Source organism: Canis lupus, chromosome 26 (genome assembly GCF_048164855.1).
Source record: "Canis lupus baileyi chromosome 26, mCanLup2.hap1, whole genome shotgun sequence".
In the NCBI taxonomy this organism is placed as follows: Eukaryota; Metazoa; Chordata; class Mammalia; order Carnivora; family Canidae; genus Canis; species Canis lupus.
In genome coordinates, this window is record NC_132863.1 from 34,683,385 (window position 1) to 34,711,302 (window position 27,918).

The 27,918-nt window shown below is 50.3% G+C and overlaps 1 protein-coding gene across 1 annotated transcript; it reads right to left on the reverse strand.

Moving 5' to 3' along the window:
* Positions 1–4,848: 4,848 nt before the first annotated feature.
* Positions 4,849–24,973, reverse strand: SDC4 (syndecan 4). The gene is made up of 5 exons (XM_072801200.1): positions 24,839–24,973; positions 12,703–12,841; positions 11,379–11,425; positions 10,297–10,495; positions 4,849–6,918 (listed from the first exon to the last, which is right to left on the reverse strand). The coding sequence occupies exons 1-5, from the start codon at positions 24,908–24,910 to the stop codon at positions 6,767–6,769; spliced, it is 609 nt and encodes a 202-aa protein (XP_072657301.1). The 5' UTR covers positions 24,911–24,973; the 3' UTR covers positions 4,849–6,766.
* Positions 24,974–27,918: the final 2,945 nt, after the last annotated feature.

Genomic DNA, 27,918 nt, shown 5'->3' on the forward strand with positions numbered 1-27,918 from the left:
CCACCTATGCACCCACACAGAAGTCTGTGACCTCAAAGCTCTACCCCTGGCTCCACCCCTGGAACTCTTCTGAGTTTCAGCAGCTGTACTGTGCTTAGAGGTCTTCCTAGCACACAACCTGAATCCATCTGACATGCAGTCCCCACCCTCTTCAGCCTTCGCAGCAACCCACCTTCTATCTCTTTCTCTCACACCTCCTAGGCCTAAGGACTCCACCTCTCCACTTGCCTTCGGTGCTAGAATAGGCTTCCTTCTTTCATCTCCCTCCACCTACTGCCCTCTTCTCCAAATCCAGCTCAAATGTCACCTCTTCCAAAATTTTCCCAGGGCAGAACCAGCTACATACTTTATGGGGCCCAGTGCAAAACAAAAAGGTATAGGAAAAAAAAGAAAGAAGGAAGGAAAACAAAAATGTATGGTGCTTTTTAAAAAAATATTAAGAATTTCAAGACAGTGACACTAGATCATAAAGTCAAGGCAGGCTCTTCTAAGTACAGAGCCTTGAGTGCACAATTCACATGCTCTGGTCCTACCCTGTGTTCCCTAGAACTTCACTGGGACCACGTCACCACCCACCCTGTATCAAAGGGCCTTATGTACACGTTGATTGACCCCTCTAGACTGTGAGCTCATGGGGAAAGAGGCTCATGGCTGTGTACTAGAGGGCGCCTTAGCATAGCTTGAACTTTGAGGCTCAATAAATGCCAAATGCCAAGCATTGCACTGGCAATTTGGATATTTGCAGGTGCAAAGTGAAACCAGCAGGTGGCACTGTTTCCTGCCCAAGAGTTAAGTTTTCAAGTGTTTGTTGTTAAAAGAATCGTTAAGAGTTTTAAAAGACAATCTTAATATTTTCACACTGTCAGGATCAGAACCCCAGGGTTGAGAGTCACTGCTCTAGTCTATATTTCCTCGTCATTTGACAGACAGGGAAACAGGCTCAGAGAAAGGGCCCACGAAGCTCCAAGAGCAGGTTGAGTTTAAATCCTAATTTAAGTCCTATGTTCCTCATGCTAAGTCTGGGACTCGGGTTCTCAGAGTGCCAATAAAGTCAAAATCTCTGTTCTAAAATCTCCAAGCCTACCAGCTCTCACGTTGCCTGAGGTTCCACCATAAACAAGCTCTTCTACAGGCTTAAGCTTTGACCTTTGGGTTTCTCTTCTGTTTCTTTTAAGTGGGGTTTCCTCAAAGAGAAATTGTTATAACTGCAGTGTGGATAGAATTCTCAGACACCCTCCTCCCCGGGGCAAGTTTGTAGACTTGAGGGCACAGACCGTGAAGACGAAGGAGGGAGGAAATAGCTTTAAGGGGAATAAAACCAATAAGATAGCATCCACTAAGGTCTGTAAGAGTCATCCCTGACCATACTCACCAAAAAAAAAAAAAAAAAAGGCCCTCCAGTCAGGCTCGGCTCTCTTCCCAACCCCAGGGGGCAAAGTCAGGGGGGGCAGGAGTGACACAATAATGCCTTTAAGTGGTAAACACCTGCCCCAGCTGGCTGCTAGCCCTAGAGGCAGGCAAGGCCTAGGGGAAGACAGAGACTTGTGACCAAGTTCTTTATGGATTCACCTGGATGACAGAGTGCCAAAGGGGAGCCCACTCTGCAGAGCTCATCCCACAAGCCCCCATCTGGTTCAAAACATCCTCCTCTGCAACCCGGGCTGGTGTCTGAAGGTGTGCCCATCAGCGCCTTAGCAAGGCGAGGGGTGTCCTGGGCTTGGCTGATATATATACATCAGGGCAAAATCAGCCAAGCCCACGATATTGCGCTCCCCTCCATATCATGGATGGGGAAACTGATGATCTGCAGGAGGCAAGTGACCTTCCTGTATTCGTTTTCTATGTTTTGTCACAAACTACCAGAAACAGAGCAGGTTAAAATAACACCAGTTTCTTGTCTCATGGTTTCCATGGATCAGGAGTCCAGCACAGCTTTGCTGGGTCTTCTTCTGCTAAGGGCCTCCCACAGCCGTAATCAAGGTGCAAGCCAGGGGTGGCACGGCAGTCTGTCTGAGGGAAAGGGTCCCATTCCAAGCTCACAGTTGTTGGCAAAATTTATGTCCTTGTAGCTGTAGAACTCGTGGAAGCTTGCTTCTTCAAGGCCAACAGGAGAGCACCTCTCTTCTTACCAGGAAGATTCCAAACCCTCTTGTTAGTGCTTTTAACTGATTAAGCTTGGCCCACCCTGGGTAATCTCCCTTTTCACTAACTCAAAAATCAACTAGTTTGGGACCTCAGTTACATCTACAAAACCCTTTCGCCTTTCCTGTCTAATATACCTAATCATAGAAGTGGCATCCATCATATTTATAGGTCCCGCCCATATTCAAAGGGAAGGGATATACAGGTGTCTACAACAAGGGGCAGAAATCTTGGGGGTCATCTTAGAATTCTGACTATCCCACCCCCCCAAAACTACACAGCAGATTACTGACAACAGGGAATCTATTTGGCCTATAGGCCTCCCCATTGCCCAACACAGGGGTCCACGCTTCTCCTGCTTCAGAGAAATGGCAAGATTGTGAACAAAATTGCTCATTATTGTCTAAAATCCACTTTGCATCCTGTGCCCAATTCTCAGAAAAAAATACTATACCAAGTTGCACTCAGAGTTAGTGCTCTAGGTAAATTAAGCCCTGTCCATAGTTGACCAGCAACCAGGCTATATATAGCCTGGTCTACTAAGATGGTATCTAATGGGTCTTGCCTCCTGAAGGCATTCCTGCCCTCCTGTGGTCTCCTTTCACGATGAATGGGGCTGACCTGTGTACCAATAGTATATTTTGTGGAAGTGACAGTGTGTGACTTGAGGTTTGGCCATAAAAGGCATTGTAACTTCCACCTGGCTGTCTTGGATCACTCTCTGGGAAAAGCTGGTGGCTGTGTAATGAGGACATAAAATCAGCCCTGAGGGGTCCCATGGCAAGCAAGGACCTGGGGCCTCCTGTCATCAGCCTGCACCAACTTGCCAGGCATGTAAGTGAACCACCTCGGAAGTGGATCTTCTAGCCCAGCCACTGGTCAACATTTTGATTACGACTTTATGAGATCCCAGAGCCCCCTGGCTCAGCTGCTCCCAAATTCCTGATCTCCAGAAACTCTGAGATAGTGGTCATAAGACCCTAAATTGGGGGGTAACTTTGCATAGCGATGGGTAATAAAGGGGCCTTCTGGAGCTAATACCTATCCCAAAAGATGGCACTGATGATGACGATGAAGTGCCTTTTATTGAGCACTTATTGCCTACTGGGCTCTCACCTACCTCCCTGTAGGCCGTTGGTAATGAGGTAACCGCTGGGAAAAGCTGAAATCCAAGTCCCAAGGTCGTGAGCCCCAGTCTCCCATCACCTGCCATGGACCTAACAGAAATTTCTGAGACAATGGAAATGTTCTCCATCTGTCTGCACTGTCCCAGAGCAGCTGGCAGCTGTATGTGGCTACTGATCATTTGAGATGCGGCTAGCTCATTTTTAAAACATTAAATTGAAATAGCCACATGACAAATAGCTGCTGTGCTGGACAGCAGAAGTCTAACGGAGGTGAGGTCTGTCTGCAAGAACCAGGTTGTGAGGAACAGAGATGCCCTCAAGTCTCATGGGGCTCAGGAAACCAAGGTGTGGCGTGGGGCTTGGGCGGGACTTGGGACCAGACTCACTGCTTCAGAGTGGGGTACACAGGTCCCAAGCAGCCTTGGTGAGGGGGCCTCGGGCCACATCAACCCTCTGATGGGAAGTATGGTGGTGGGTAGATTTCTGAGCTCAAATGCCTGGGTTCCAACCCCACCTCTACCATTGGTAAACTGTGTCACTTCGGACAAGTTATGTCACCTCTTAGCTGCAGTGTCCCCACCTATCTAATGGGGATCCTAACAGCTCCTAGTCGGTGCAATTATTGTGCCGATAAACTGAGTTCTGTTGTGAAGCAGAGAATGGGTCCTGGCACATGCAGGTGACAGGAGGGTTTGCTTCTACTACTACCAGTTCCTCAGTATCCTTCCACGGACCCCGGCCAGGCACTGGGCGGCATGACACTGAGGTTAGACCACCAAAGCCCAAGGCCTAGGAATTAAGGTTTAACTCTGCAGACAAGCTAAGTGCAGGCTTCCCCCTTGGTAAAAAATCTCTTACCAGTATCAAGAGAGGCATCAGAGGGGTTTGCCCAGACCCAACTATAGCAATGCCTGCAGCAGCCAAGCAGGTGACATAAGGGACAGAAGGTGGACAGAGATGCTACGTTGACAGGATCTTGCCTGTCAGCAACTTCCAACTGTAGCCATGCAGCCAGAGAGTAGCCATATCTTGAATTTTTCCCGAAAGAAGTGGGGAATCTGGATTTATATGGGGAGCATCCTCCTTTTTAAAAATATTTTATTTATTCTTGAGAGACACAGAGAGAGGCAGAGACATAGGCAGAAGAAGCAGCAAGCTCCTTGTGGGGAGCCTGATGCGGGATCACGACCTGAGCCAAAGGCAGATGCTTAACCACTGAGCCACCCATGTGCCCCAAACATCATTTCTTTCTTTTTTTTCCCCCCAAACATCATGTCTATAGTTAGCGCCTAACCCAGGGTTTTTTGTGTTTTTTTTTTTTTTTAACAAAGTGCCATCTAAATTAAATACCAAGGCAAGTGCAACATGCCTACAGGCGTCCGTGTACATGTTCTGACTCTCTTCCTAGATCCTTTCTTGGCTTCTCACAGCTCTGCCTCCTGTGTCTGGCACCCCTAAGGGCATTTGGTCAAGCAGTCCTCTCAGGCCCCACCGATCTCAATGGTTATACAGCCCAGAAAGGATGACTTCTCACACACTTTAAAATGACAAGGAAAAAAAATGACAGAGACAGGCCATCTAGAAAGTACCAGGTTTTATTATCTTCTTATTAAAAAAAAAAATTAAGTAACAGACAACAGTGTGAAGTGGCTACAAGAAGAGGTGCTCACTCCCAACATAACCAGAAGGAAAGGACATGGGTGGGGGAGGTGGGGCGGTGCAGAGGACCCAGCCAGCTGGGACCCTGGGTTGTGGTGGTGAAAGGTGCAAAGGGCAAGGGTGACTCCCCTGTACCCCAGCCAGTGGGGTCAGGAGAAGATGCAGACTTCCCAGGCTAAGCCCCAGGCCTCTACTTTGTGGACAGGGAGGGTCACAGATAACAAGCTCCAGAGCCAGAGCCCCCATCAGCCCTCCCTCATGCCCCCTTCACCCTGGGAGACAAAGGTCACCCCAGCAAGGCTGGGGCTGGGACCTGTTAAGCCAGTTTAGTTCTCTAGCACTGAGGCTCAACAGGTGGACATGGTCTCCATCTGTGTGTTCCGTATAGCAGCCACGAGCCATTTATGGCAAATGAGCACTTGGTTAGTGTAAATGAGGAATGAATTTATAACTTTATGTAATTTTAATTGATTTGAATAACCATATGTGGCTAGTGGTCACCATAATGGATAGAACAGCTGTCTAATTTTCTCGTAAATTTGGAGAAAACAAACAAAGGAACACCAGCTGGGATCAAAGCAGAAGCTAGAACGAAGGTAGAACTAACTACCCTCAATTATTCCAGCCCAATCAGGAGAAGGCACCAGGAATGGGGAAGGGGGGAGGAGGCAAAAACCCACTCAGCAACACAAAAATCCACTCACTCAACCATCCAGCCAACTTCAAATGGGACATATCACACTATTTCCTGAAAAAATATATTTATCTATTTTTCTAGAACCAAGAAAGAATAACAATATATTACAAGAAAAGAGACACAAATATCCCACCATCCCCTACATTATATTTTGGGATCTGCTAGAAGCCTGGTTCAGCAAAAGCTACTTCTCAGAGGAAGCAGCTTCAGAAAGGGCCAAGGTCATGAGCAGGGGTGTGTTAAGTATAAAAAAAAAAAAAAATGGGGAGGGTATTTAAAGAAAAAGAGGGAAGAGGGCCCTGTCTGAAGCTATAAATAGTAAAAAAAAAAATTAATAAAAATCATATCTCCGTCTCTTCTCTCATTTTTGAGAAACAAAAATAAAAAACCATTAAATACAAACTTAGCAGGTACTGTGGAAAGTGCAAGAGAGAGGAGAACATCTCGGCATCGGCACACTCTTGCCCAGGCAGAGGCTCTGCACCAAGGAATGAACCATTAAGAAAAAATACCCCGCTGAAAGCAGATTTACAAATACTCTGCAAGTCCATTTCAGTATGAACTTTCACTTCTTCTGCCCACCCCCCTCCCCCCAATAAAAAAGGTTGATTTCCCAAAGTCACTTGGAAGAACCGAGAATGGCTCAAGGTATACCACAGACTCCTGTAGTGTGGCCACAAGTGCCCTCTGACAGACACATCATCTCAAGGTACAGAAAGGTTCTAGTTCCTTCTCCCAGCTCCTTTTCACAGAAGGGAGGGAAAAGGCTGCTGGGGGGCAGAGCTCCAGCAGGACTCCTGTACCAGCTTCAGAGGGGCCCTGGGGAGGCAGGTTCAGGATAGGCTGTACGCTGGGCCCACACGTGAAGTGTGAGATTAAGAAATGATCCAATCCCACACCTGCCTTCAGCAAAGCCAAGTGTTAACCCCATTTTTCTGCCGGGACAATCGAGGCCCAGAGAATCAAGAAGAGGCAGGCAGGAACAGAAGATGAGGTCTCATCTGACACTGGAAACATAATTAGAGCTGGAGATGCCGACAGGTCAGTATTAGGTGGCCCTCCCCCGACCCTAACGTCCACCCTGCAAAATCCTTCGGCTTCCCTCCCCGAGGAGGCCTAAGCCAGTACCCAGGCGGGTGCTTCAGGCATAGAACTCGTTGGTGGGGGCTTTTTTGTAGATGGGTTTCTTGCCCAGGTCATAGGTGCCTTCATCCTTCTTCTTCATGCGGTATACCAGCAGCAGGACCAGGAAAATGGCAAAGAGGATGCCCACGCCGCCACCCACGATCAGAGCTGCAGGGGAAGAACAGGGAGAGCTGTGGGTTAGGGCCTTGGGTACGCTGCCGCTTCCCCCACTCCCCAGTCAGCTCTCTTACAACCAGATCTCCCTCCCCTTGCTGTTGCCTGTCCTACGCATGACCTCATTAACCAGACTGGGTTCACCTTAAGTCACCGAAGACCACAGAGCTAGAGTGGCAAAGCCACCATTCCAACCCACCCCCGCTGGAGCCCACAGCCAGGCGCCCGCCCCAGCAACAGCTTAACACTAACTCACTCAGCCAGGGACTAGCAAACCTGCAGGCTGCAAAAATCCACCTAGACATACTCACAGCACAGCCTTGGCACAGCGCACTGTCTAGAGGGCTCTGTGTGCACACACACCTACACGGGCCTACGCTTCTATTTGCTTTTTTAAAGATCATATTTATTTATTTGAGAGACAGAGAGTGAGTGAGAAAGAGAACAGAGCGGGGGCAGGGGGAGGGGCAGAGGGAGAAGCAGACTCTCCACTGAGCAGGGAGCCCGATGTGGGGCTCGATCCTGAGACCCTGAGATCATGACCCAAGCTGAAGGCAGACACTTAACCGACTGAGCCGTCCAGGTGCCCCTGGGCCTACACTCTACAGACATGTATACAAGTTCTCTATGCACGTAGGTGTACACTACCGAACACAGCTTGGACGTGCTAACACTGCCATGCTACTATGTCAGAGACAATTACATACTGTGGTTTACACTCCTACGTTTGCAGCTCGGTGGCTAAGGCCTAGGACCCACTCCCATTACTCATCACTGGCTGTGTGATGAGGCAAGTTCCTTCATCTCTCTCATTGCAAAATGAAAGCAATAGTAACTTTCTCACTCATCTGTCCTAAGGATTACAGTTCAGCTCAGAAAGAAGCACTGCCCAAGGTTACCTGCTAGCGTCAGGCAGAGGTGCACTGCTAACCTCAGGTGAGCAGCTGTTCTGCATTATGCCGGCCCGCCTGAAGGGCTCATTCCTGTTTGTTGAGGGGGCAGGGATATCTCACAGAATCCTTGCTGTGGCAGACTGAGTCCCCTAATTCGGTCTTACTAGCGCTAAGAAGATTAATTTTCCATCCCTGCCCACACTCCACATCTATGCACAGAATGGGGGCAGAATGGCACAGAGGAGCCCAGTGAGGTTCTTTCTTGGCTAAAACTCTAAGAAAAAGCAGCCACAAAGTGACCCCAGGAAATACAGAAAATGCACATGGAATGAGGTATCAACTCTGCTACTGTTTTTATCACCTTTCCCTGATACCCCTCCAGATCCTCTCTCAGGACCTTGGTCTGTGCTGGGACTCTCCACTATGTTAAGGTTAAAGGACAGGTTCAAAAGGGACTGTGCTAAAGGTTCAAATGCCAGGGCTACCACTGCCTAGTTTGAGGACTCTGCATAAGTGATTTGGTTTCTCTGAGCCTCAGTTTCCTTATCTGTAAGAGTACAGATAACCATATGTGTCTGATAGGGTTGTGGAGACTCAGTGAGGGGGCACATGGATGAGATGGCACCTAGCAAGCACTTGAGAAACTTCCAGGTGCCATTTAGATGCTGCTGGAACAGAGTCCCACCTCAACTAATGCAACAACATTAACTTCCCACATCAAGATCTTATGCATGTATGATTCTCAACCTGAAGATTTAAGAGATGGCCTGGCTTTGGTTCTGTCTCTTGCTACGTGACCCAAGCTGTGGTTTCCCCATTTACAAGACACACTTGCTTGGACTAGATCAGTGGTTTTTAAATTTTTCTTTAGAAGCAGCAGAACCGGGCAGCCCAGGTGGCTCAGTGGTTTAGTGCCGCCTTCAGCCCAGGGCATGATCCTGGGGACCCAAGATTGAGTCCCATGTCGGGCTCCCTGCATGGAACCTGCTTCTCCCTCTGCCTGTGTCTCTGCCTCTCTCTCTCTCCCTGTATCTCTCATGAATAAATAAATAAAAACTTTTAAAAAATAAAAATAAATAAAAGCAGCAGAACCTGGGCACCTGGGTGGCTCAGTGGTTGAGTGTCTGCCTTTGGCTCAGGTCATGATCCTGGGGTCCTGGGATTGAGTCCCATATCAGGCTCCCCACAGGGAGCCTGCTTCTCCCTCTGCCTATATCTCTGCCTCTCTCTGTGTCTCTCATGAATAAATAAAATCTTTAAAAAAATAAAATAAAATAAATAAATGAAATAAATAAAATAAAATAAAATAACATAAAATAAAATAAAATAAAATAAAATAAAAAACAGCACAACCCTTAGTTGGTGAAAGCAAAGCCTTGTGCTAATCCCACATATCTCAGCTAAAAGTGGTTGAAAAAAGATGGGGGATGTTTTACTAAATATTTTGAAGCTTAGGTGACTAAAAGGTCTCTAAGGGCCTCCTGAGTTCCAACAGCATCCCCTACCCTTCCTACATTGCAGCCAAGGAAAAGTAGAAAGAACACCAAGTACCCCCTCACCAGGCTGGTTCATGCAGATAGACCCTTGGCCTATAAACCTTGGCCAGAAAAGAGAGTTCCCTCTGACAACCCATCCCCAGCTTTGGAGACCCTGAAGCTGTCAGGGAAGGAGAGAGGGAGTGTCAGTCACCACATCCACTGAAGGCCACACCTGAAGCCCCACCCCAGCACAGGGCTTCCACCATGATAGCACCCCCTGCTCCCACCTGCTGCCCCCAGTCAAGAACCTATGGTTCTTGCATCAGGCTAAGCACCAAACCCCTCTCTAGGCCTCACAGTGCCTTCATTTGCCATATGAAGATTTCTGGTATGCCACCTTAAATGAAAAGTCAATGAAGACTCAATGACAGATTATACCAACAAATCAGAAGAGCGCTTTACAGCTTGCCAAATTACTTCAGATTCTAATTTTCATGGAGTTATGACACCAACCCAAGGGGTAGCGTTGTACCCATTTACAGAGGAGGAAACTGAGACTCACCTCCTCAACGGAGGTTGGAAAAAGCTGCTCAGCCAAGGAAGGTCACAAGGCTATCAAGTAATAGAGCAGAGGGAAGGGGAAGGGGAGCCCCAGCCCAATCCAGAGGACTCTCTGGACTTTCAGGGGAAATTGATGTTTAATAATTAACTCCCTAGATACCAACCCCAGGCCTATGCAAATGTTTCAAAAACAACACAAAGGGACTTAAGGCAAGTGACAGACACACAGGCTGTTCTTTATAAGCCTTGATATGCAATTCTTCCTCTCCCTCCCCCAGTCAGAGCCAGCCCCTAGGGAGGTATAGTCCTTGGGGGCCAGGGCACCCTGCAGAGGGCAGGAAGGGTACCAAGGAGCCCAGTGGGCCCGAGGCATCCTGTGTCTGCAGCACTACGTTCCTCTGAGTCCTCTCCCCCTTTGAAGTATCTGGTGAGGACCTTACCTGCCAGAACCTCTGTCCTCTCAAAGATGTTGCCGCCCTGAGCAGTGCTGGACATGGACACCTTGTTAGATACATCCTCATCCCCTTCAAAGGGTGAGATCCTTTTGGGGATGACCTCGTTCTCCTCCAATTCCTTGGGTTCGGTGGGGACCCAGCTCCCAGGCCCTGCCTTCTCAGGGATATGATTATCTAGAGGCACCTGGATGGGATGGAAGGAAGAGAGATCAACACTCAGCATGGTTTGGGGACAAACCCAGGGCAGGGGATGGAAACATTCAGCCAGGGAGGGAGTCTGCTTTTGCCATCTTGCTGGCTGAACCATGTGGTCCTGGAGCACAAAGCAGCACCAACTTCTCATCAATTATGCCATCAAATGCTTACCCTCAACCTTTCTAATAGACTCCCAAATGGGGAATGAATAATGTGACCAAGGGGACAGGGAAGCAGGTGTTTCTACTCACTGCTGGTAGTGGGTATTTGAGAATAACCACCCCTGCTGAGGGGGGAGGCAGGGGGAGGGGGGCAGTCTGGCAAAACTGTAGAAATCGCTGGTCCTTTAAGGCAGGAACTTTGTCCCTGGGATTCTATCCCAAGGAGCTAATCAGACATTTGAGTGAAAGATGCTTGCTGTAGTGTTATAATTTTAGAATATCAAAAAATCATATACAACTAACTTTTCCATCAGTAAGGGAAAAGTTGTGAACTATGATTATGTGGCCTATAAAAATGAGTAGGAAGCACACTTAATTATGTGAGGAAATAAATTCATATAATAAACTCATGACCACTTTCAAGTGAAAAATGCAGCACAGAAAACTGCATATACAATTTGATACTAACGTTGGGAAATACCTAGAAACGCACAGTAAAGGGGCTGGAAACACCTCTAAGTGTTGACAGTGATTATCCCTGCAGGAAGGATGGCCTAGCCACGACCCACAGCTGTGCCTGCCTCTAAGGAGCCAGGGCCACAAATAAAAGCTTTCCTACAGAGTGAGAGGTCAGACCCTCACTTATGGGTCCCTCTCAACAGGTGTCAAAGAGGAACAAGTGGGGAGAGGCAAAAGCACATAACTACTCACCAGGGGCTGGATTACTTCAGGGAAGGTCTGGCGGTGCTCTGAGTCATCTGGAAGGTCAGAAAGGCTGTGTGAGTGTGAAGTCACGTATCTTTAGATAAAGAACCTCCTCCTTCTTCAGCCATGGCTTGAGGGGGTTGGGGGGAGTCCCAACTTACACCAGCCCTCAAACGCTCACTGTACAGCAAGTGACCATTCCCACCCCAGCTTGAGTCACCTCATCTGTCAAATGGAGCCCCAAAGACTGGCCTCCCTGGCTCTTTCACAAGAATGCTGAGCAGGTAGGTAGCTGAGCTGATGCTTTGTCAGCTCCAAACCCTTGCTCTGTAATTAGGGATCCAGGGGCCAACAGCATCACCTGGGAGCGGGTGAGAAATGCAGAATCTCAGGGCTCACTGAATCAGTGTCTGCATTTTCACAAGATCCCCAGGGGATTCCTTCAAGAAGACTCTAGATTGTACTACTAAATAGTAGGAATTGCAACATTAAAATATGTCCTGAGGATGCCTGGGTGGCTCTGTGGTTGAGCGTCTGTCTTTGGCTCAGGTCGTGATCCCAGAGTCCTGGGATAAAGTCCCACATCAGGCTGCCCGCAGGGAGCCTGCTTCTCCCTCTGCCTGTGTCTCCGCCTCTCTCTCTGTGTTTCTCATGAATAAATAAATAAAATCTTTAAATAAATAAATAAGTCCTGAGTGCTTGGTATGTGCCAAGAGAGCTTTAACTCAGTCCAATCCCCAAAAGGCTGATTTTTCTATTTTGCAGATTTAGAAACCCAGGCTTAGAGGTCACAGAGAAGCAGTAGGAACTCAAGCCTATGTGACTCCAAAGCTCAAACTTCCAATTGTCACACCATTCTACATAGAGGAGGGATGCCTCTCAGCAGCTGTGTCTGGCCCAGCAGCCAGGGAGTCACAGATGACCATGAACAGCCCTGGCTCCTGGTCCAGCCCCCGGAAGCCTGGGCACCTTCCCCCATACCTCTGCCCACACATGCTCGCAGACTTTTGAGCTGGTCCCTTTCCTTTGCATAGGAAGAAAACACTAACAGTTCTTTCTAGCACCCCCTTCTCAGGCCCCCAGCCATGGGCAGACAGGTCCAGGCTGGTGGTGCTCAGTAAACCTAGAGCGACAAGTGAACTCAAAGCAACAAATAACTCGCCCAAGGAGGGTAGTCAGAGCTTGAAAAGGGTTGATAGTTACTTTTGTTTCCCCTTTATTGAGACCGGAGGAGCACTGTAGGAAAGTCCCCACAAAAACCCAAATCTCAAGGCAAGCTCACTACTCTCCAGCCCCATGATCCCAGGCCTACCCACCACATCCTCCATACCCAAATCTCCAGAGCCAGACAGCTCAAAATCATCGGGTTCCTGCCCGGGGCCCCCTACATCCTCGTCATCTGGGAGGGCTCCAGAAAAGTATCGTCCTTCTAGGAGGTCTTGGGGGTCGATGACTTCGGTCTCTCGGATCTAGGATGAAAAAAGGAGTCACATCAGCCCCCTCAACAGCACCCTGGTGCTCTACAACAGACTCTGAGACCCAAAAGGCAGTGAAGTGGGGATTCAGTAAGATAAGCTGGTGTGCTAGAAGGTATTCAGGCCAGAACCCGGAGACCTAGGTCCTGCACCCCTCCTGGTCCCTAATTTGCTGTGTGACCTTAGGCAAATCTCTTTCCCATTCTAGGCTAATAAAAAATCATAAAGTCAGTAATAATCAGAACATTAAATATTACTTGGTATCGTTTTCGGAGTACTCTGGGTCAGTCCCTGTTCGTAACACCAAAGGCAACAGAGGGAAGTGGGGATTTCCTTCTGACACGAGTAGCAGGTGGAAGAATGAGGATCCAGCACAGAGCTGCCAGACTGCAGAACTACAGGGGCTGGAGGGTATGACACTCCGGGGGTTCTAGGATGCAAATGAAGTCATAGCTGATTGACCAGCAGCAGGGAGAGGGCTGCTGGTCTTGCTCAGAACAGGACACCTTTCCCAGCTGACTCAGACTGGGCTGGGGCGGATAGGGCTGTCTCACCCACACCCCAAGGCAGCCTCAGGCCAGGAGCTGCACAGACCTGGTGACTCACATGGACATAAGCACGCTCTTGTACTCAACTTTCCAGCATCTCCCACAAATCTGTTCTGCAACAACCCTGGGTAGGGCAAGGCACCAGAGCGGCACAGTTCTTCATGGACCATCCACTCCAGCACCCACAAATGTCCTCAATCCCTACCCCATGGGGACCCAGCCCATCATATCACAGCAAAATCTTAAGCCCATTTCCACCAATAAGCTTTCAAAGGTAAAGTATCAAGGTCCAGGGAGGCAAAGACTTTTCCAAGATCCTATATAGTACATCAGCTACTCTGTCCTCCCCCCACCCCGCCACCCCCAACTGCCCCCCGCCCCCCACCAGAACTCACAAGGGTAGGAAACATTCAGCCTATCACTCTTCCTCTTAGGCTTGGGGCTAAGGCTTCCCAAAGAACAGCAGCCCTGAGCAAAGTTCATCCTCTCCCCCCCCCACCCCCGACATTAACTCAAATGCGAAAGTGCCTACTATTTGCCAAAAGAGTTAGGGTTTCAATGAAGTTCAGTACACACCCTTCCTCTAAACATTCTCCGTTCTTTTCAGAGCCCCTAACTGTAAGAGATAGGGGCTCTGCTTAGAACCACCAGAAGACCAGCTACAAAGGCCAGGGAGGTCCTGTCCTCTCTTTCACAGAATTTGAGATACTCTGGGCCCTGAACAGGCCAGTGACCTGCCTAGGGTCCCATAACTGAGTTAGGCAGCTCAGAGTAGAGAGGCCAGGTGTCTTTTTCTGACTGATCCCCAGGCTGTCTTTCACCAGGTTGAGACTGCCAGGGACACAGTGGGGGAGCTCAAGGAGTATCTGTTCCTAGGACAAGGTAACTGTGCAGGAGACATCCAGGATCCTCCCGTTACTTCCTCCACTGGCTTCCTTCCTCCACTGGCTTCCGGGGAGAGGCGGGCAGAGCCTGACTGTTGTGCCCTCTTCCACCCCCGCGAGGGCATATGCTGGATTCTCGGAAGGGAGGAAGGTCAGACTAGGGGGAAGGCAGTGGGCACGTAGCCCTCTTCGACCGGATGGGAGAATCTTTACAGAACACTTGCCACACATGGGGGTGGGGAGCCAGAAGGGGTTAAGCCCTGGTTGGGGATGACTTCACGACTCGGGAATCAGGAGCTGCTGAGCTGCTGGTGTTGGAATTCCAGCCCCCGCACACAGCCCCGTGCCTGTGGCTTTGGTTTGGCAGCTCTGGGAGAAAGGCTTCTCAGTGGTGGTTGCGAAACTGTCCCTAGGGCGAGGTCCCTGCGCTCCTACCCCCACCCCCTGCCACAGATCCCCTCCCCAGACCCCAAATCTGAAAGAGCAGGACCTCCTGAGCCCTTAGCATGAAGGAGGTCCTCCTGATAGATCTTGTGCAGAAGTAGAACCAGGGCTGCAGGAAGGTTAAGTGGCTTGCCCAGCCACAAGGTCATACTGGCAGAAAGTGGCCACATTGGATTAGAATCCAGGCATGGGTCACCTGAGCCTTTAACCACATATACATGAACCCCTGCACGGACACACATAGAAGTAGAGTGCCTGATCACCCCAGCTAGGAGGGAGCCCTGGGGAGTGGAGGCCAAATCCAGCCCAGGAGAGAAAAATGGTACTATGGCCACTTGGTCGACCTGGCCAGGGAGACCAGACTGGCTGTGGGAGTCATGGCTCCAAGTCCTCAAGACAGGGGGCTGGGGGTCCCACCACGGTGGGGCACAGTGTCAGGCTTCAGGCACAGTTTCAGGCTTCAGGCAGAGACCCTCCCCACCAACCCTCACCCTCAGGAGCCCTGGAATGTTGTTTACACGTCCTTCCTTTCTTTTACTATGTGCAAGTGCTAAGGGGTGTTTCAAAACAACCACGGGATTAGCATGCTGATTGGCTGAGAGTTACCAGCTCCCCCGTTACAATAGCTAAACGAAGGCTAAGAGAGGAGGCAGGTATGGCAGCCTGGAAACCAAAGCTGAAACCCAGATTTGCTTGCATTTCAGACCTCTTAGGGGTCGCCTGGTGGTCCCTCCCCTTTCCTTTCTAGACGAGGATTCTGGAGAGGATAAACAGCTTGTCTCAGGGCACCAGAGGTCAGCGGCATGGCTAGAAGTAGACCCTGCCAAGCACCTATTCCAGGGTTCTCAAGCATTAGAGGAGCCAATGTACCCTCCTCCAGCAAGTCACGAGGCTTGGAAGAAGCTTTGTGCGGTGTGCTCATGCGAGGACACAGGAAAGAAAATCCTTCTTCAACTTAGAAGCACCCTCTCTTCCCCTCTCTGCCCACGACTCTTGGCAAGAAGTAAATTCCCAAGTGGGAACCCTTTAAGATCAGGTCATCAAAAGAGGCCCAAGCTCCATGGGATCATGGGCAAACATCCCTTTGTGTGTCTGAGAGTGGGGGGCATGCCAACAGCCCTCCCTTGCCTCACCCGCTTTGCAGACAAGGCCCATTCAGTCTGGGGTAGATTTGAAGAACCAGGCCACCCAGCAGCCAGACCCAGCTCTGACCAGAGAGGACTCCACCCGGCTCCTGGCTGAGCCTACTCCATCTGTTCTCCACTCACCCCATCCCCGCCCCGGAACTGTGTGTTCATGTGTGCGTGTGCACACACAGGCACCTTCTCTGGGCCCTCAGGTCCCCTTTCTCACAGACCATAACAGAAATCACCAGCTGAATGCATCAGTGGGCCTGGATCCCACAGATCCTGCTTGCCCCAGGGCTGGTGGGCACCTGGGGTTGGTACCTGGTAGTTGAGATGCTGGATGCCTCCCCAGATTATCTACAGAAGAAGGGATAGGTGCTGTCTGTTCTACAGGATCTAACATTTGCCAACAGAAGGTATCCGAGGCTACTAAGCCCAACGGTCTCATTTTATAACCCAGCAAACAGATTAAAAGACAAGGGACTTTGCCAAGGTCACCCAAAGCAGTTGGCAGCAGAACTAGACTTAGAACCTAGGGCTCCTGGCTTCAGGCTGGAGCTGTCCTCCTTCCCCGCTTCAAGGATTTTGGCTGCAAAACTAAAGGTCTCTGCAAACCCACAGGCCTCAGCTGTCACTCCAGACATATTCCACATCCAGTCCTTACCCTATAGGCATGAAGCTAGGAAAAGGTCACCCACCCTATCCCAAAGTCCTATAGCTTTAGTCACCAAGTAAAGGCATAGGGGCTGGGGTGACTAGCCCAAGCATCCACTACGTGCCAGACACCGAGCTGGATTCTTCTCTCTATGAGTTCATTTTTACTGGCACAACCGTCTTGTAACACGCTCCAGCCATTTTGCAGGAAACTGGCGTGCAGTATTTTACCCAAAGTGACACAACTAGAAAGCAGCGGAGCTGGGTTGTGAACCTAGACCTTTCTCAAGACCATGCCTTAGCCACAACCAGCTTTCTCACTGCCACCCACGCGTCCCCTATCCACCCCAACGCCACACTGCCAGGCCAGGCTCCACCAAGGGAGCAAACAAAGGTGAAAGTGATATTGCTTAAACAAAAGAACAAAAACTTGGCTGGGGCACCAGGGAGAAGTTCAGGCTTGGTTAAGTGTGAGCTGGGGGGAGGAAAAGAGACTCCCACTCACCCCCAACCCTCCTGCCCTCAGGCTCCTCCCCAGCAGAGGTAGGGTCAGGAACACACTTGCCCTTTCTTTCAGGAGGTGAGAGACCAGAAGGACAACCTCACAACCAAATTCATGGGCATGGGGGCAGCGGGGGAAGGGAGGTGTGGGTTAAGGACAGTGGGTTCAAACTACTAAACCCACCAGACTGGTCCTGACAGGAAATCCCCAGAAGGGGCCTCTGGTACAGTCACTATCTTCCTCCATGACCCTTTCTGAAGGGTCAGATATCCCCCAGAATGAGCAAACCTGGAAGCCACCATCAGAACTCTATACCCAGGCAGAAATGAAGGATCTGCCAGTAGAGTGGTAACCCACAAGCAAAGCACAGCCTGGCCACTTCTTAACTACAAGAGTCAGGGTATGCATCACATCTCGAACCCTCAGTTTTCTTTTGATAACCAGAGCTAGGAGCAACCTACAGGATGATGAGGATTAAGTGCAATGCATTAGTGTGTGCAAGGGACCCAGCATATGGCCTGGTACACAGCAGGTGCTCAATGAGTAGCAGCTATTATTAATGCCCACCTGCCTTCCTTCTGGCCAAAGGGATTAGTGCTCAAAGGGTCAGAGAGACCTGGGAAAAGCTGTAGAAGCAGTTCCATTACTAGAAAGAAGATGATCAGTGGATGGAAGGATGTGCTTCACAAATCTTGAATTAATGCCTATAAAGGGTATTTATTTTGCTTCTGAGACCAGAGACTTTAACAACCAATCAGCTCCCTTGAAATTACAAAGGATCCAGAGACCTGCCCAAGGTCACCAATTTGGAGCACCTGTTCGAAGAGGACAGAGACAGAGGAAACTCAGTTGTATCTTTCCAAAAAGAGCAAATGGCAGTGACCAGAGACACCTGACATTCTACACAAGGACCTGTATCCCCAGGGTATTTCCTGACTTGTTTTGGGGACAAAAAAAAAAAAAAAAATCCAAAAGTCAAAAAGAAACACACCCATCCAAAATCTGGTGCTCTGGTACCTGAAGGGTTAAGCCAGGTCTGGGGGTGGGGGTGGGGGTGGGGGTTCGAATGTCAGCTCTGCCCACTCCAGGGTCGGGTTACTCTGAACACAATCACTCAGGAGAGAAGCCAGGCCTGGCACTGCCAGCAGCTAACTTTTCACCAACCCCCCAGGGAAACCCATTCCACAGCAAGGGCTCCAGGATCCTGGGGTGCCAGCTAGGAATGGGGGTGGGGTGGAAGCTTCTGCCGCTCTGGACATCCCCCTGCCAGCAGGTGATGGAGACTTCCTCCCTGGGCCTGCCTGCCCACCTGTAAAAGACGGTTCTCAAAGAGACAAGCCTCCCTCTGTCTCGGGCCTGGTAACCAAGCTGGGCACTGCTCCGATTACCGCTGGAGACAGCCAGGAGGGGGCTGGCTCCCTGAGGGCCGCAGAGACAGAGGTGCATTGAAGCTCGGGCTTGTAATCTAGGCAGCAGATCCCAAGTCCCTGCTGGATCTAAGGGCAGGCCGTAAACAAGCCTCCCGTGTTCTCAAGAGCAGAGCCGATAGCCTTGTCTTGGCTGATTAGATCAGCCCTGGGTGCTGGCTTCCTGCCCCTTCCCAGCATCCCTCCCACACGTGGGGAAGCCACGGCTCCAGCCCGGGTCAGTCTGTCCCATAGACCTCTCCCAGCCGGTCTTCCCCCGGGGAAGGAGTGTCCCTGCTCCCTGTGACCGGCCACGGGTCATCCCTGCCCCCATGCCCTGAGGTCCGAGTGGTACAGCCAGTCCTGCAGGCCTGGCCGCCACCAGCAGGCTCCACCAAGTCACTGTTTCCACACATACCAGCCTCTCCCTGCCTCCCCTTTCCATTACCCCAGGTGTCACCTGACCAGCCACAGCCTCCTCTACTGTGCCAGAGAAAACTGGGGCAGCAGAGCTCCCGCCCGGCCTGAGGGGGGAGGAGGGACGGGCCAGGGAGAGGAGAGGCAGCTTAAAGGGGGTGCTGAGTAGGAGGGACTGGCCAGAGGGTGAGGGTGGTGAGTAACTGGGAGCCCAGAGGTGGTGACAAGAAGCAGGGATAGGTAGGCAGGATTGTAGAAGGCCAAAGCTGGGAAGAACTGTTGAAATCACAGAGTATCTCCTGGGGACTCCGGGAGCCCTCTAGAAAGGATAAAAAGTTCTAAACCCCAAGAAGTGGAACTATCGGTTTACGTTTTCAGCATGCACACAGCTACCACCCCCCTGAAGCCAATATCTGGGCAGGTTAAGAACCCTTGTGTAGCTGCTAAGAATAAACTAAGATGGGACCAGCACTTTACCAGTTTGCCAAACACAGACTATGACCCTTGAATGACACAGGTGTTTTACAGAGAATGCACTGGTAAAGTGACTTATTAACTAACTGCGTGTTCCTGGGTGAGCAGCAGAGCTGAGGTGGTGACTCAGGCTTGTCTGGCTGGGAACTTACCCACTTCTAGTCACCCTGCCTCCAGCAAACAGGGCCAAAGGGCCTGGCCAGGTGCAGGGACGTGCCTGAAGGTCACTAGTGCATTAATAACTAACCAGCCCAAGAAGTCAGGCTTCCAGTACTTCTAGGGTTAAATCAGGCCCCAACTGTTGACACAGGCCTTCCCCTCCCTCTGTGGGTGCTTTACACTGAAAACTGGCTTTTCAGACACTGTGTACCTTCCTGTCCACCATCACACCCCCTCTCCAAGGCCAGAGAGCTGCTTGCAATTCACTCAGCCTCCGTAGGACTAGAAACTCTGTCCTCCAACGCAGGAGGGCGACCCTGTTCTGTGTGGTGTCCAGGTGGTACAATACCCTTAGCAAGCCCCCCATCACCCTCCAGGACACAAGCTGCCCAGCAAGGGGTTCCTACAGATCCCAGCAGGAGGGGTGGGGCTGCCGAGAACTGGTTCTTGTTTAAATATAAACCCATCTGATAATTAGCAAACAGTCCACTTCTAAAACAAACAAACAGTAGATTTGAACTCCATCCGCCCCACCCTGGACTCCTCCCTTTCCACCTTGCAGCTGTTGGGGGGAGGGAAGAGAGTGTTCCAGGGGGACTCGGAGTAGGATCTTCAATGGTACAGAACCAGCTGGCATCACTATCACTAAGAATGCAGCCTTCCTCCCAGGCACACACTGGGAACTTTACTGCAGGCTTGTCACCTCCTCCCAGCCTCCCCACAATGCCCAGGAAGCAGAGGCTGGGGGGCTGGGTGACATGCCCACAGCCATGTAGCTAGTTAGAGGTAGACTTCACACCTCTGCAAGTTAGGTCTGCCTAAGTCCCAAACCAATGTTCCACTGCTCTCCAGCCAGTTCCAGGAAGCAAGGAGAGGGCATCAGAAAAATCAGAGACTCCTGGGGTTCAACCATATCTGGACTGTACCAGCTTGACTCTGGGGGCTCAGAGCAGGGGCAGCTTCAGTTCTGCTTTAAGGGAAACAAAGCAACACCTGCTCTGCCCAGGCCCAAAGACCAATTCTGAAGACTGGCTGAATTCGCACCCTGTCAAAGCCCACCCACAGACAAGGCACTGAGAAGGTCTGGCGTCTAGTGCTGGCATTCCCTGTACACCCCCTCAAGGTCCAGGACGCTGAGATACTATCTCTAATAGGGTCTCAGAGGACATGGTAAAACTCTATAGAGCCCATTCCAACACCCCCACCAGAATCATCCTTCGGGCCAAGAGGTTGAAAGGAAATGGGTGACTCAGGCCAGCCACGGCTCTCCTCCAGTGACTCACAGGCCCTGTCCAGCCCCTTCCCCCAATTTTCAATGGTCATTTGGAAATCACACCCACCAATCCAGGAGGCTGAGAACAACTAGAAGCCAATTCCTCCCTAGAGGGAACTGGGGCGGGAAGCCCAGCCTGGCTCTCCCAGCTCCTCATTCAAGACGGCCCAGCACTCCAAGTCCTTGGAAATGCCCTCTGTTTCCAGGAGCTGGGGATGGCAGGAGCTGAATGTCTCCACCTCCCTGTACCCCACCCCCCAACTTGTCCTCTTGTTTAGAATCTTTACCAAAGGGGCCAAGAAAGCTCCCCTCCCCGCCATTGGTGTGTTTTCAGGGCAGGCAGGATCCACGGAGGGGTTTAGTTCAAGGTGGGCTTATTATAGAGTTGGGGACACTGAGACCCAGAGATAGGGTACATTTACTCAAGGTCACCCTGCAGGTCAAAAGCAGAACTCAAAGTATCTGCCTTCAAAACCAGCCGATTTCCTCATCTGGAATGTCCTCTCAGGGTGCTCAAACCAGACACCTTGTATTATCAGAGAGACCTAGTCCTGACCTTGGCAAGCCACTATCTTCCCCTGAGCATCAGTTTCCTGTAAAAATGTAGATAATAGGGACGCCTGGGTGGCTCAGCGGTTGAGCACCTGCCTTGGGCTCAGGGTGTGATCCCAGGATTCTGGGATTGATAATCAAGTCAGCATCAGGCTCCCTGCGAGGAGCCTGCTTCTCCTTCTGCCTCTGCCTCTATGTCTCTGCCTCTCTCTAGGTCTCTCAGGAATAAATAAATAAAATCTTTAAAAAATAAACACGTAGAAAATAAAATCTACTTCACGGTATCCCTGGAAGACGTTCAGATTAGTGATAATAATTTCAACGCACCTTTTAGAATGAAGCTACATGCACGAGTTTATTCATTCGTACAAACATTTCCTGAGGACTAACTGAGGAACAAGTATTTCACTGAAGATGAATAGAGCAGAAATTCCCCCCTCCCCTGCCCCAGGGGATGTGTGTGGGTGGAAGTGGTATGTGTGGTCGGGTTGGGGGATGGGGAGTGGGCATACGACTCAGATTTTGGTGGGATATATTTACTAATTCTCTCACAAACTAAGTCTCTTCAAGGGAGGCAATGCCTTAGATGTCCGGGGTTTCTACAATCTCTTCCAAAGAATAGGTATTTATTCATAGAATACTTGAGCCGAGAAGGGCTCTCAAGGTCATTTGTTTCAAACCGCATTTTACAGATGGGGTAATGTCAACCCCACAGAACCCTCTAAACCACGGCCCCAAATATCTTCCGTGGTGGTTCTCTGTGGCTTCTAAGAATTCCAAAGAGCTCTCACTGGCCACTCATGGGGTCCCAGACCCCCTATGCTCCTGCCCTATCCAACCTCAGTGCATTCAAGGAAAGAATTCTCAAGGAGACCAGAAACCTCTCTAAGCTAAAGTACACCTCCCCAGAACCCACGGGGCCTGGTGCCACATCAGGAGGCTGTGCCCCTGGGCGGCAACACTTCTGGGGGGGTCCAGCTCCCAAAACAAGGCTGTCTTTAATTGGCTAGGGAAGGAGTGGCAGGAAGGCAGTCAGGTAGACAGGAAGAACTGGTTTGGGATAGCAAGCCCTGCCAGGGAAGAGACTGGTTGCTCAGACTGGGTTCCCTTCCCAAAACTTCACCAAGCCCTCGTGGTGGGGATAGGATACCACCCAAGGGGAAGGCAGGCCTTTGGCTTACACCCAAAACTTGGGAAGGGCCTCACTAGCACTACTGGAGGGGGACCCTCAGATCCTTCATCCGGAAAGTGGGTATGATATAATCCCCACATGCTGGGCTTTCTGTGAGGATAAGATGCACCAGACCGGGCACCGGACCCGGCATGTGGAAAGCACCCCACAAATCATAACTGCCATTAGCTAATCCCTTCTCCAGTGGGCCTGTTTCCTCCACCTGTAAAAATCTACTCAACTATGACTAGGCCTGATTTTTCCGGCCACAATCCTGGCAGTAAGGGGACAGGGGAGGCAAAAGGGGAAGCCCTGTAACCCAATTCGAGGTGGAAGGTCTGTGACATTCCTCAGGAAGGGGAGTGCTGAGGTCAGGATGAGGGAGACCAATACCTCTCTCCGGAAGCAGCTGCTCAAGGGCCAGCTTCTCCCTAGCTGATGATGGGTCACCATGTGTAGGGCTGACACAGCTGCCCTCCCCCAAACCATATCCTTCCGACTGCCCCCAGGACACAGCTGTCTGCTCCTCACCCTGAAGCACCTGCAGACTCAGCAGCCCCTCACCCGGGACTGCCATGTGACTCCCATGCAGTGATCTCCTAACCTCCTGGGGCTTTCTATTTCCCCCCACGCTACCCACAGGAGCCAACATGCATTCCTTTGGATGTCTCCCCAGCTGCTTGACTCCAACACATCTCTCAGGGTCTAGTTTAGAGCACTGCACCAGGGAGCAGCGGGTGTGAGCTGGAGTCCTGGCTCAGACATTAACTTTTCCATAAGGTTGCCCATAGTTTGGGGAAGTCGTCACCTCACCCTGGGCCCGTTTCCTTCTACCTCAGAATTTCTTGAGGCTGGCCAGCCCCAAATCTCAACAGATTCTAAACTCTTGAGTTACCTGAGGATGGGACACAAGGGCAGCCCCTCAGAAAGCATCAGACCACAGCTTATCATAAGAGCAGGAACTTGGGAGCCTGGCTGGCTAAATTTGAATGCCTCAGCCCCATATTAAGCTGTGTGGCCTTGGATAAATTAGCTAACCTCCTCAACCTCAGGACCAATTTAAGGTAAACAGCCGGGCTGTCAGAATTAAATCTAGTTGATAGGCCATTAGTTAGAACAGCCGTTAGAAAGCTATCAGAACACCATAAGGCACACCATAATGTTTGCTATCATCACTGCTTGCCTTCAATTGTGCTGGCAGGTTATTCTCAGGGTCTCATGCATTCCTCAACAGAAGCCAGCCAGGCAGAAAGGACTTTCCTCCAAGCAAGCGCAGAGAAAAAGGAGCCCCATAAGGAATCCACAATGATAAAACTCCACAGACTTCCTCTGTCTAAAAGGGGAGGTGGGCTTAAGGCATGAAGGGGGCACAGGGCTGGGGTTCTTGGGGGGACAGATAGCCTCTCCCATCAATTCCTGCTCCCCCAACTTCCCAGATGGGGAAGCCACCCTCTTCCCCTGATGGTCGCTGGGATGAATGGAGCTTCTGGTGGCCTAGGGCTTTGTAAACTAGGACAGAGACCAGCGGGCGAGTGAGAAGAGCTTCTCGGTGCTCACTGTAGCCTTCCCTCCCCCAACCCCCTTTACTCCACTCCAGGTGGGTACTCCGATTTCCCGAGCGAGCGAGCGCAGTTCAGCAGAAATAAACAGAATTCTCGCAGAAAGCAGAGGTTCAACTCTTGGTGAAACGCTGGGCCCAGACCACCCCTCCCCGTCCGCCCTAGAAGGATCAGAGTCTCAACTTTGGAGGGACCCTAAAGAAGCACTGGTCATCTCCTGCTGCGCTCGCCCAGCCCCTGGGCAGATAGGGAAACTGACACTCAGAAGGGGGGCAGGGCCTTGCCCTGTCACCAGCCAGGGGTAGTGCTGGGGCCGGACCTGTGGTCAGGGCTCAGCTCCTCACTCCCGGGTGTGTGATACAGGCCCCGCACAAGCGTCCCCCTCCCCCTTCCGAGCACACGCCAGCCCCCTCGTCCCCAGGCCCGGTCGGATTCTAGAGCAGCCGCTGCGGGCGCTCACGGACGGCGAGCAGGGGGGTCCGCGACTCAGAGCCTGCCCCGGGGTCACCAGGGAAGGGCGCCAGTGTGGGGGGAGAAGAGGTGACACCGGCTTAGTCACGTCCGAGCCTGGAGCGCGCGGCGGGGCCGAGGCCAGGGGAGGCGGGAAGAGCAACAGGCTGGGGCGCACGTTCGCGCGGGGGAGCCGCCCCGGCCCGGAGCCTCCCCGTCACCCCGGAGCCAAGTTTCCAGCAAAGTTTCCCCAGCCCCGGCGTCTAGTTGGGGGCGGCGCGGCCCCCTGAGCGCCCCCCCCATCTCAGGCCCCCAGGAACAAAGGAGGCAGCGGGCCGCCCCCGTCCCCCCCCGGATGCCCCGGCACCTACCGACTCCGCGGTGGCGGCGGGGGTGCCCACGACCAGCAGCAGCAGCAGCGCGAGCAGGCGGGCGGAGGCCATGGTACCGCGGTCCGCAGAGGGCGCGCAGGCGAGTGGCCCCGGCGGGCGTGCGGCCCCTCTTATAGGCGGTGACCGGCCCCGCCCCGGCCCCGCCCCGCCCCGCCGCCGCACCCCGCCCGGAATTCCCCGGCGAAAGCTGGGCCTCGGGGCGCTCCGGCCGCCCACGCGGCTGGAAACCCCGAGGGACCCGCCTGGCGCGCAGCCGCCCGCTCCAGATCCACCCCGAGTCCCTGTCCCATTTACTCTTTTGATGTCCTCCCAGGCAGGCCCCCGGAGATCCCTGCGTCTAACCTCGTTTTATACCTGGGGAAACTGAGGCCACGGACTCGCCCAGGGTCTTCCCTGGAGGCCGGCGCTCCCCAAACCCGCTACACTCCCCCCCCCCCAGGGTACGGAACACATTCCAAATGGGACGTGAACGTGCATAGGCTTGAGGGGTCAGCAAACTTTTCCTGTAAAGAGCTAAATAGTTCAATCTTTGCGGGCCATTCGGTGTCTTGTCATACTTAAACTCCAGCTTCGTAGCTCGAAAGCAGCCACAAATACTTAAAAAAGAAAGAACGCGGCTGTGTTCTAATGAAACACTATTTATGGAACACTGAAATTTGTATTTCGTATAATTTTTAGGTGTCACGAAATATCCTTGTTTTGATTTTCTCCCTATTTAAAAATGTGCAAGCCATTTTTTAGCAGCAGGCTGAACAAAAACCAAGGGTACCCCATCAGGGTAGACTTTTTGGTCTTACGATGGCTGACCTCTGTTTTAAGGGATTTCTTTTTCCAGGTTTTGAACTTCAGAAAAAGTTCCGTCTCTCAGAACTAGTCTGCGAGTCTATCCCAGATCTGCTCCCACCCTTTGTAAAAGAAAGTTGAGTTGGCCTTACCACTACACCCCCCCCCCCCCAAGCTGTAGGGAAGGGTTGGAGGTGGAAATCCTCTGGGGGTCTCCAGGTACAGATACTGTTAGAATTACTAGGAGGAAGCATCATATCAAAATTAATCAAAGTACCAAAGGTGACTAGACTGGTTTCTCACCCTGATTGATTTCTGTGTGTATCCTTCTAAGGCAGAGGTACGGCTTCATAACCAGGGTATTTTGGCCTCTGTCGGCAAACTGAATTCATATACTTTGCAGAGTAGAGAGTTGGGAGTGATTTCTCCTCTTCCCTCAATTATTAGCAAAAGGATGGAAAACCTCACGCTGGAGAGATCCTTGACTGTAAAGCAAGCTTCAAATGTGGATCCTATTTTTCCCCAGGGATTTAAAGGTAAGCAATTTTTTCCCCAATTTTTTTCGCCATACCCTTCCCTCGGATTGAGAAATATACTGAGAAAATGAGTGGATTTCACGTCAGTAAGATATTCTTTCGCAAGTCAGATGGTTTTTGCAATCTTTGCTTTCCACACAGTCCCAGGAGGGCCTAATATAGTTGTTAGTACATAGATCATTAAAATAATTTTTGATGATAGGTCACTATGCGTTTTTGGTTATCTGTCAACACATCGCTATAACAAAACTCCTTTTATTCCCACCAACTTCTTACAGCCAGTGGTGTGCTGATAAATGTTTAACAATAGGTTGGGGGAAGCAGGAAGTGCTAATTTGTACCATTTGTCAATTTCTGTGGTATAAATACTCCCACCTGATTTCAAATTCCCAGTGTGATGTCATTGAACACAGAGTTGGTTAGAGATGAGCAGTATTTCTACCACACATAGTGCAAAATAATAGGCGCAAATAATATCAAGACCATGGATAACAATAAGATCTAATGAAATAACTAGGAAGTCATGAGTCTTGAGTACAAAGTGTTTCCTTTGTTTCTAATATAGTTTATTTAATTATAAGTTTATATAATTTAATTTTTAGTAATGGCCATGTTCCCTAAAGTGCCTAGCCTCTGTGGGTGCCTAAATCACCCACAACAATTGAACCAGTACAATCTGACTCTGGCACCCACTGCTTGACAGCTATAAAAATTAAAAGTAGAAATAAAATTATTGCTAAAGTCTCATTCTTGCACAAGCAATATCCCTCCAGAGCCATGTGGACGAATGGAGAAGGAAACATTACTCAGTTTTACTTTTTTTGTTTAATAATTATTTATCAAAATTTGTAGAACTGGTTTCACCAGTGTATACATATGTCAAATTGCACACTTTAAATATATGTAGTTCATTTTATTTCAGTTTTATCTCCAAAACACCATTAAAAATGCTTTTAGGACTTCAAAAAACTGTAATATATTTAAACTGCTTTGATCAATTGTGTTTTTATGGGGATACCTGGGTGGCTCAGTGGTTGGGCGTTTGCCTTCGCCTCAGGGCGTGATCCCTGCTTCCTGGGATCCAGTCCCACATTGGGCTCCTTGCATGGAGCCTGCTTCTCCTTCCTCAGCCTGTGTCTCTGCCTCTCTCTCTGTGTCTCTCATGAATAAATAAAATCTTTTTAAAAAGATTGTGTTTTCATGATAATTGTAATGATAGAGAATTTGAATACCTAGTCGTAAGGTCGTGGAAGGTAAAATAATGATTCAATTTATGTAATTTTTTTAGGCAGAAAAGTATGATAGTGCTATCAATAAGCTATTTAAGCATTTAAGAATAATATTATTGGTTAGGTGCCTGGCTGGCTCAGTCTGTAGAGCATTCAACTTTTAATCTCAGGATCATGAGTTCAAGCTCCCTATGCTAGAGGGGTGAAAAAAAAAATTATGGTAAAATGTTTATGTGCTGAAACATGGAGTGGAAATTTGAGTTTGAATAGAAAAAAGAATGATGTGAAATTTCCATTAGAGAAGAGCCTATTCATGATTGATTGATTGATTGATTGATTTTAGTAATCTCTACACCCAAAATGGGGCTCAGACTCAGGACCCAGAGATCAAGGGTTGCATGCTCTACCCACCAAGCCAGCCAGGCACCCCCATTCATGTATTTTTTAAATGGATGGTTGTAGGTATCAAATTGTAGGTATTTAATTCAACTGTATATAATGAAAAGAATGC

Coding starts and splice junctions, on each gene's coding strand:
- SDC4 (XM_072801200.1), bottom strand. CDS start 24,910: ATGGCCTCCGCCCGCCTGCTCGCGCTGCTGCTGCTGCTGGTCGTGGGC. Junction 12,842..24,838: donor CCGCCGCCACCGCGGAGTCG/GTAGGTGCCGGG, acceptor TTTTCATCCTAG/ATCCGAGAGACCGAAGTCAT. Junction 11,426..12,702: donor GTCTGGCTCTGGAGATTTGG/GTATGGAGGATG, acceptor CTGACCTTCCAG/ATGACTCAGAGCACCGCCAG.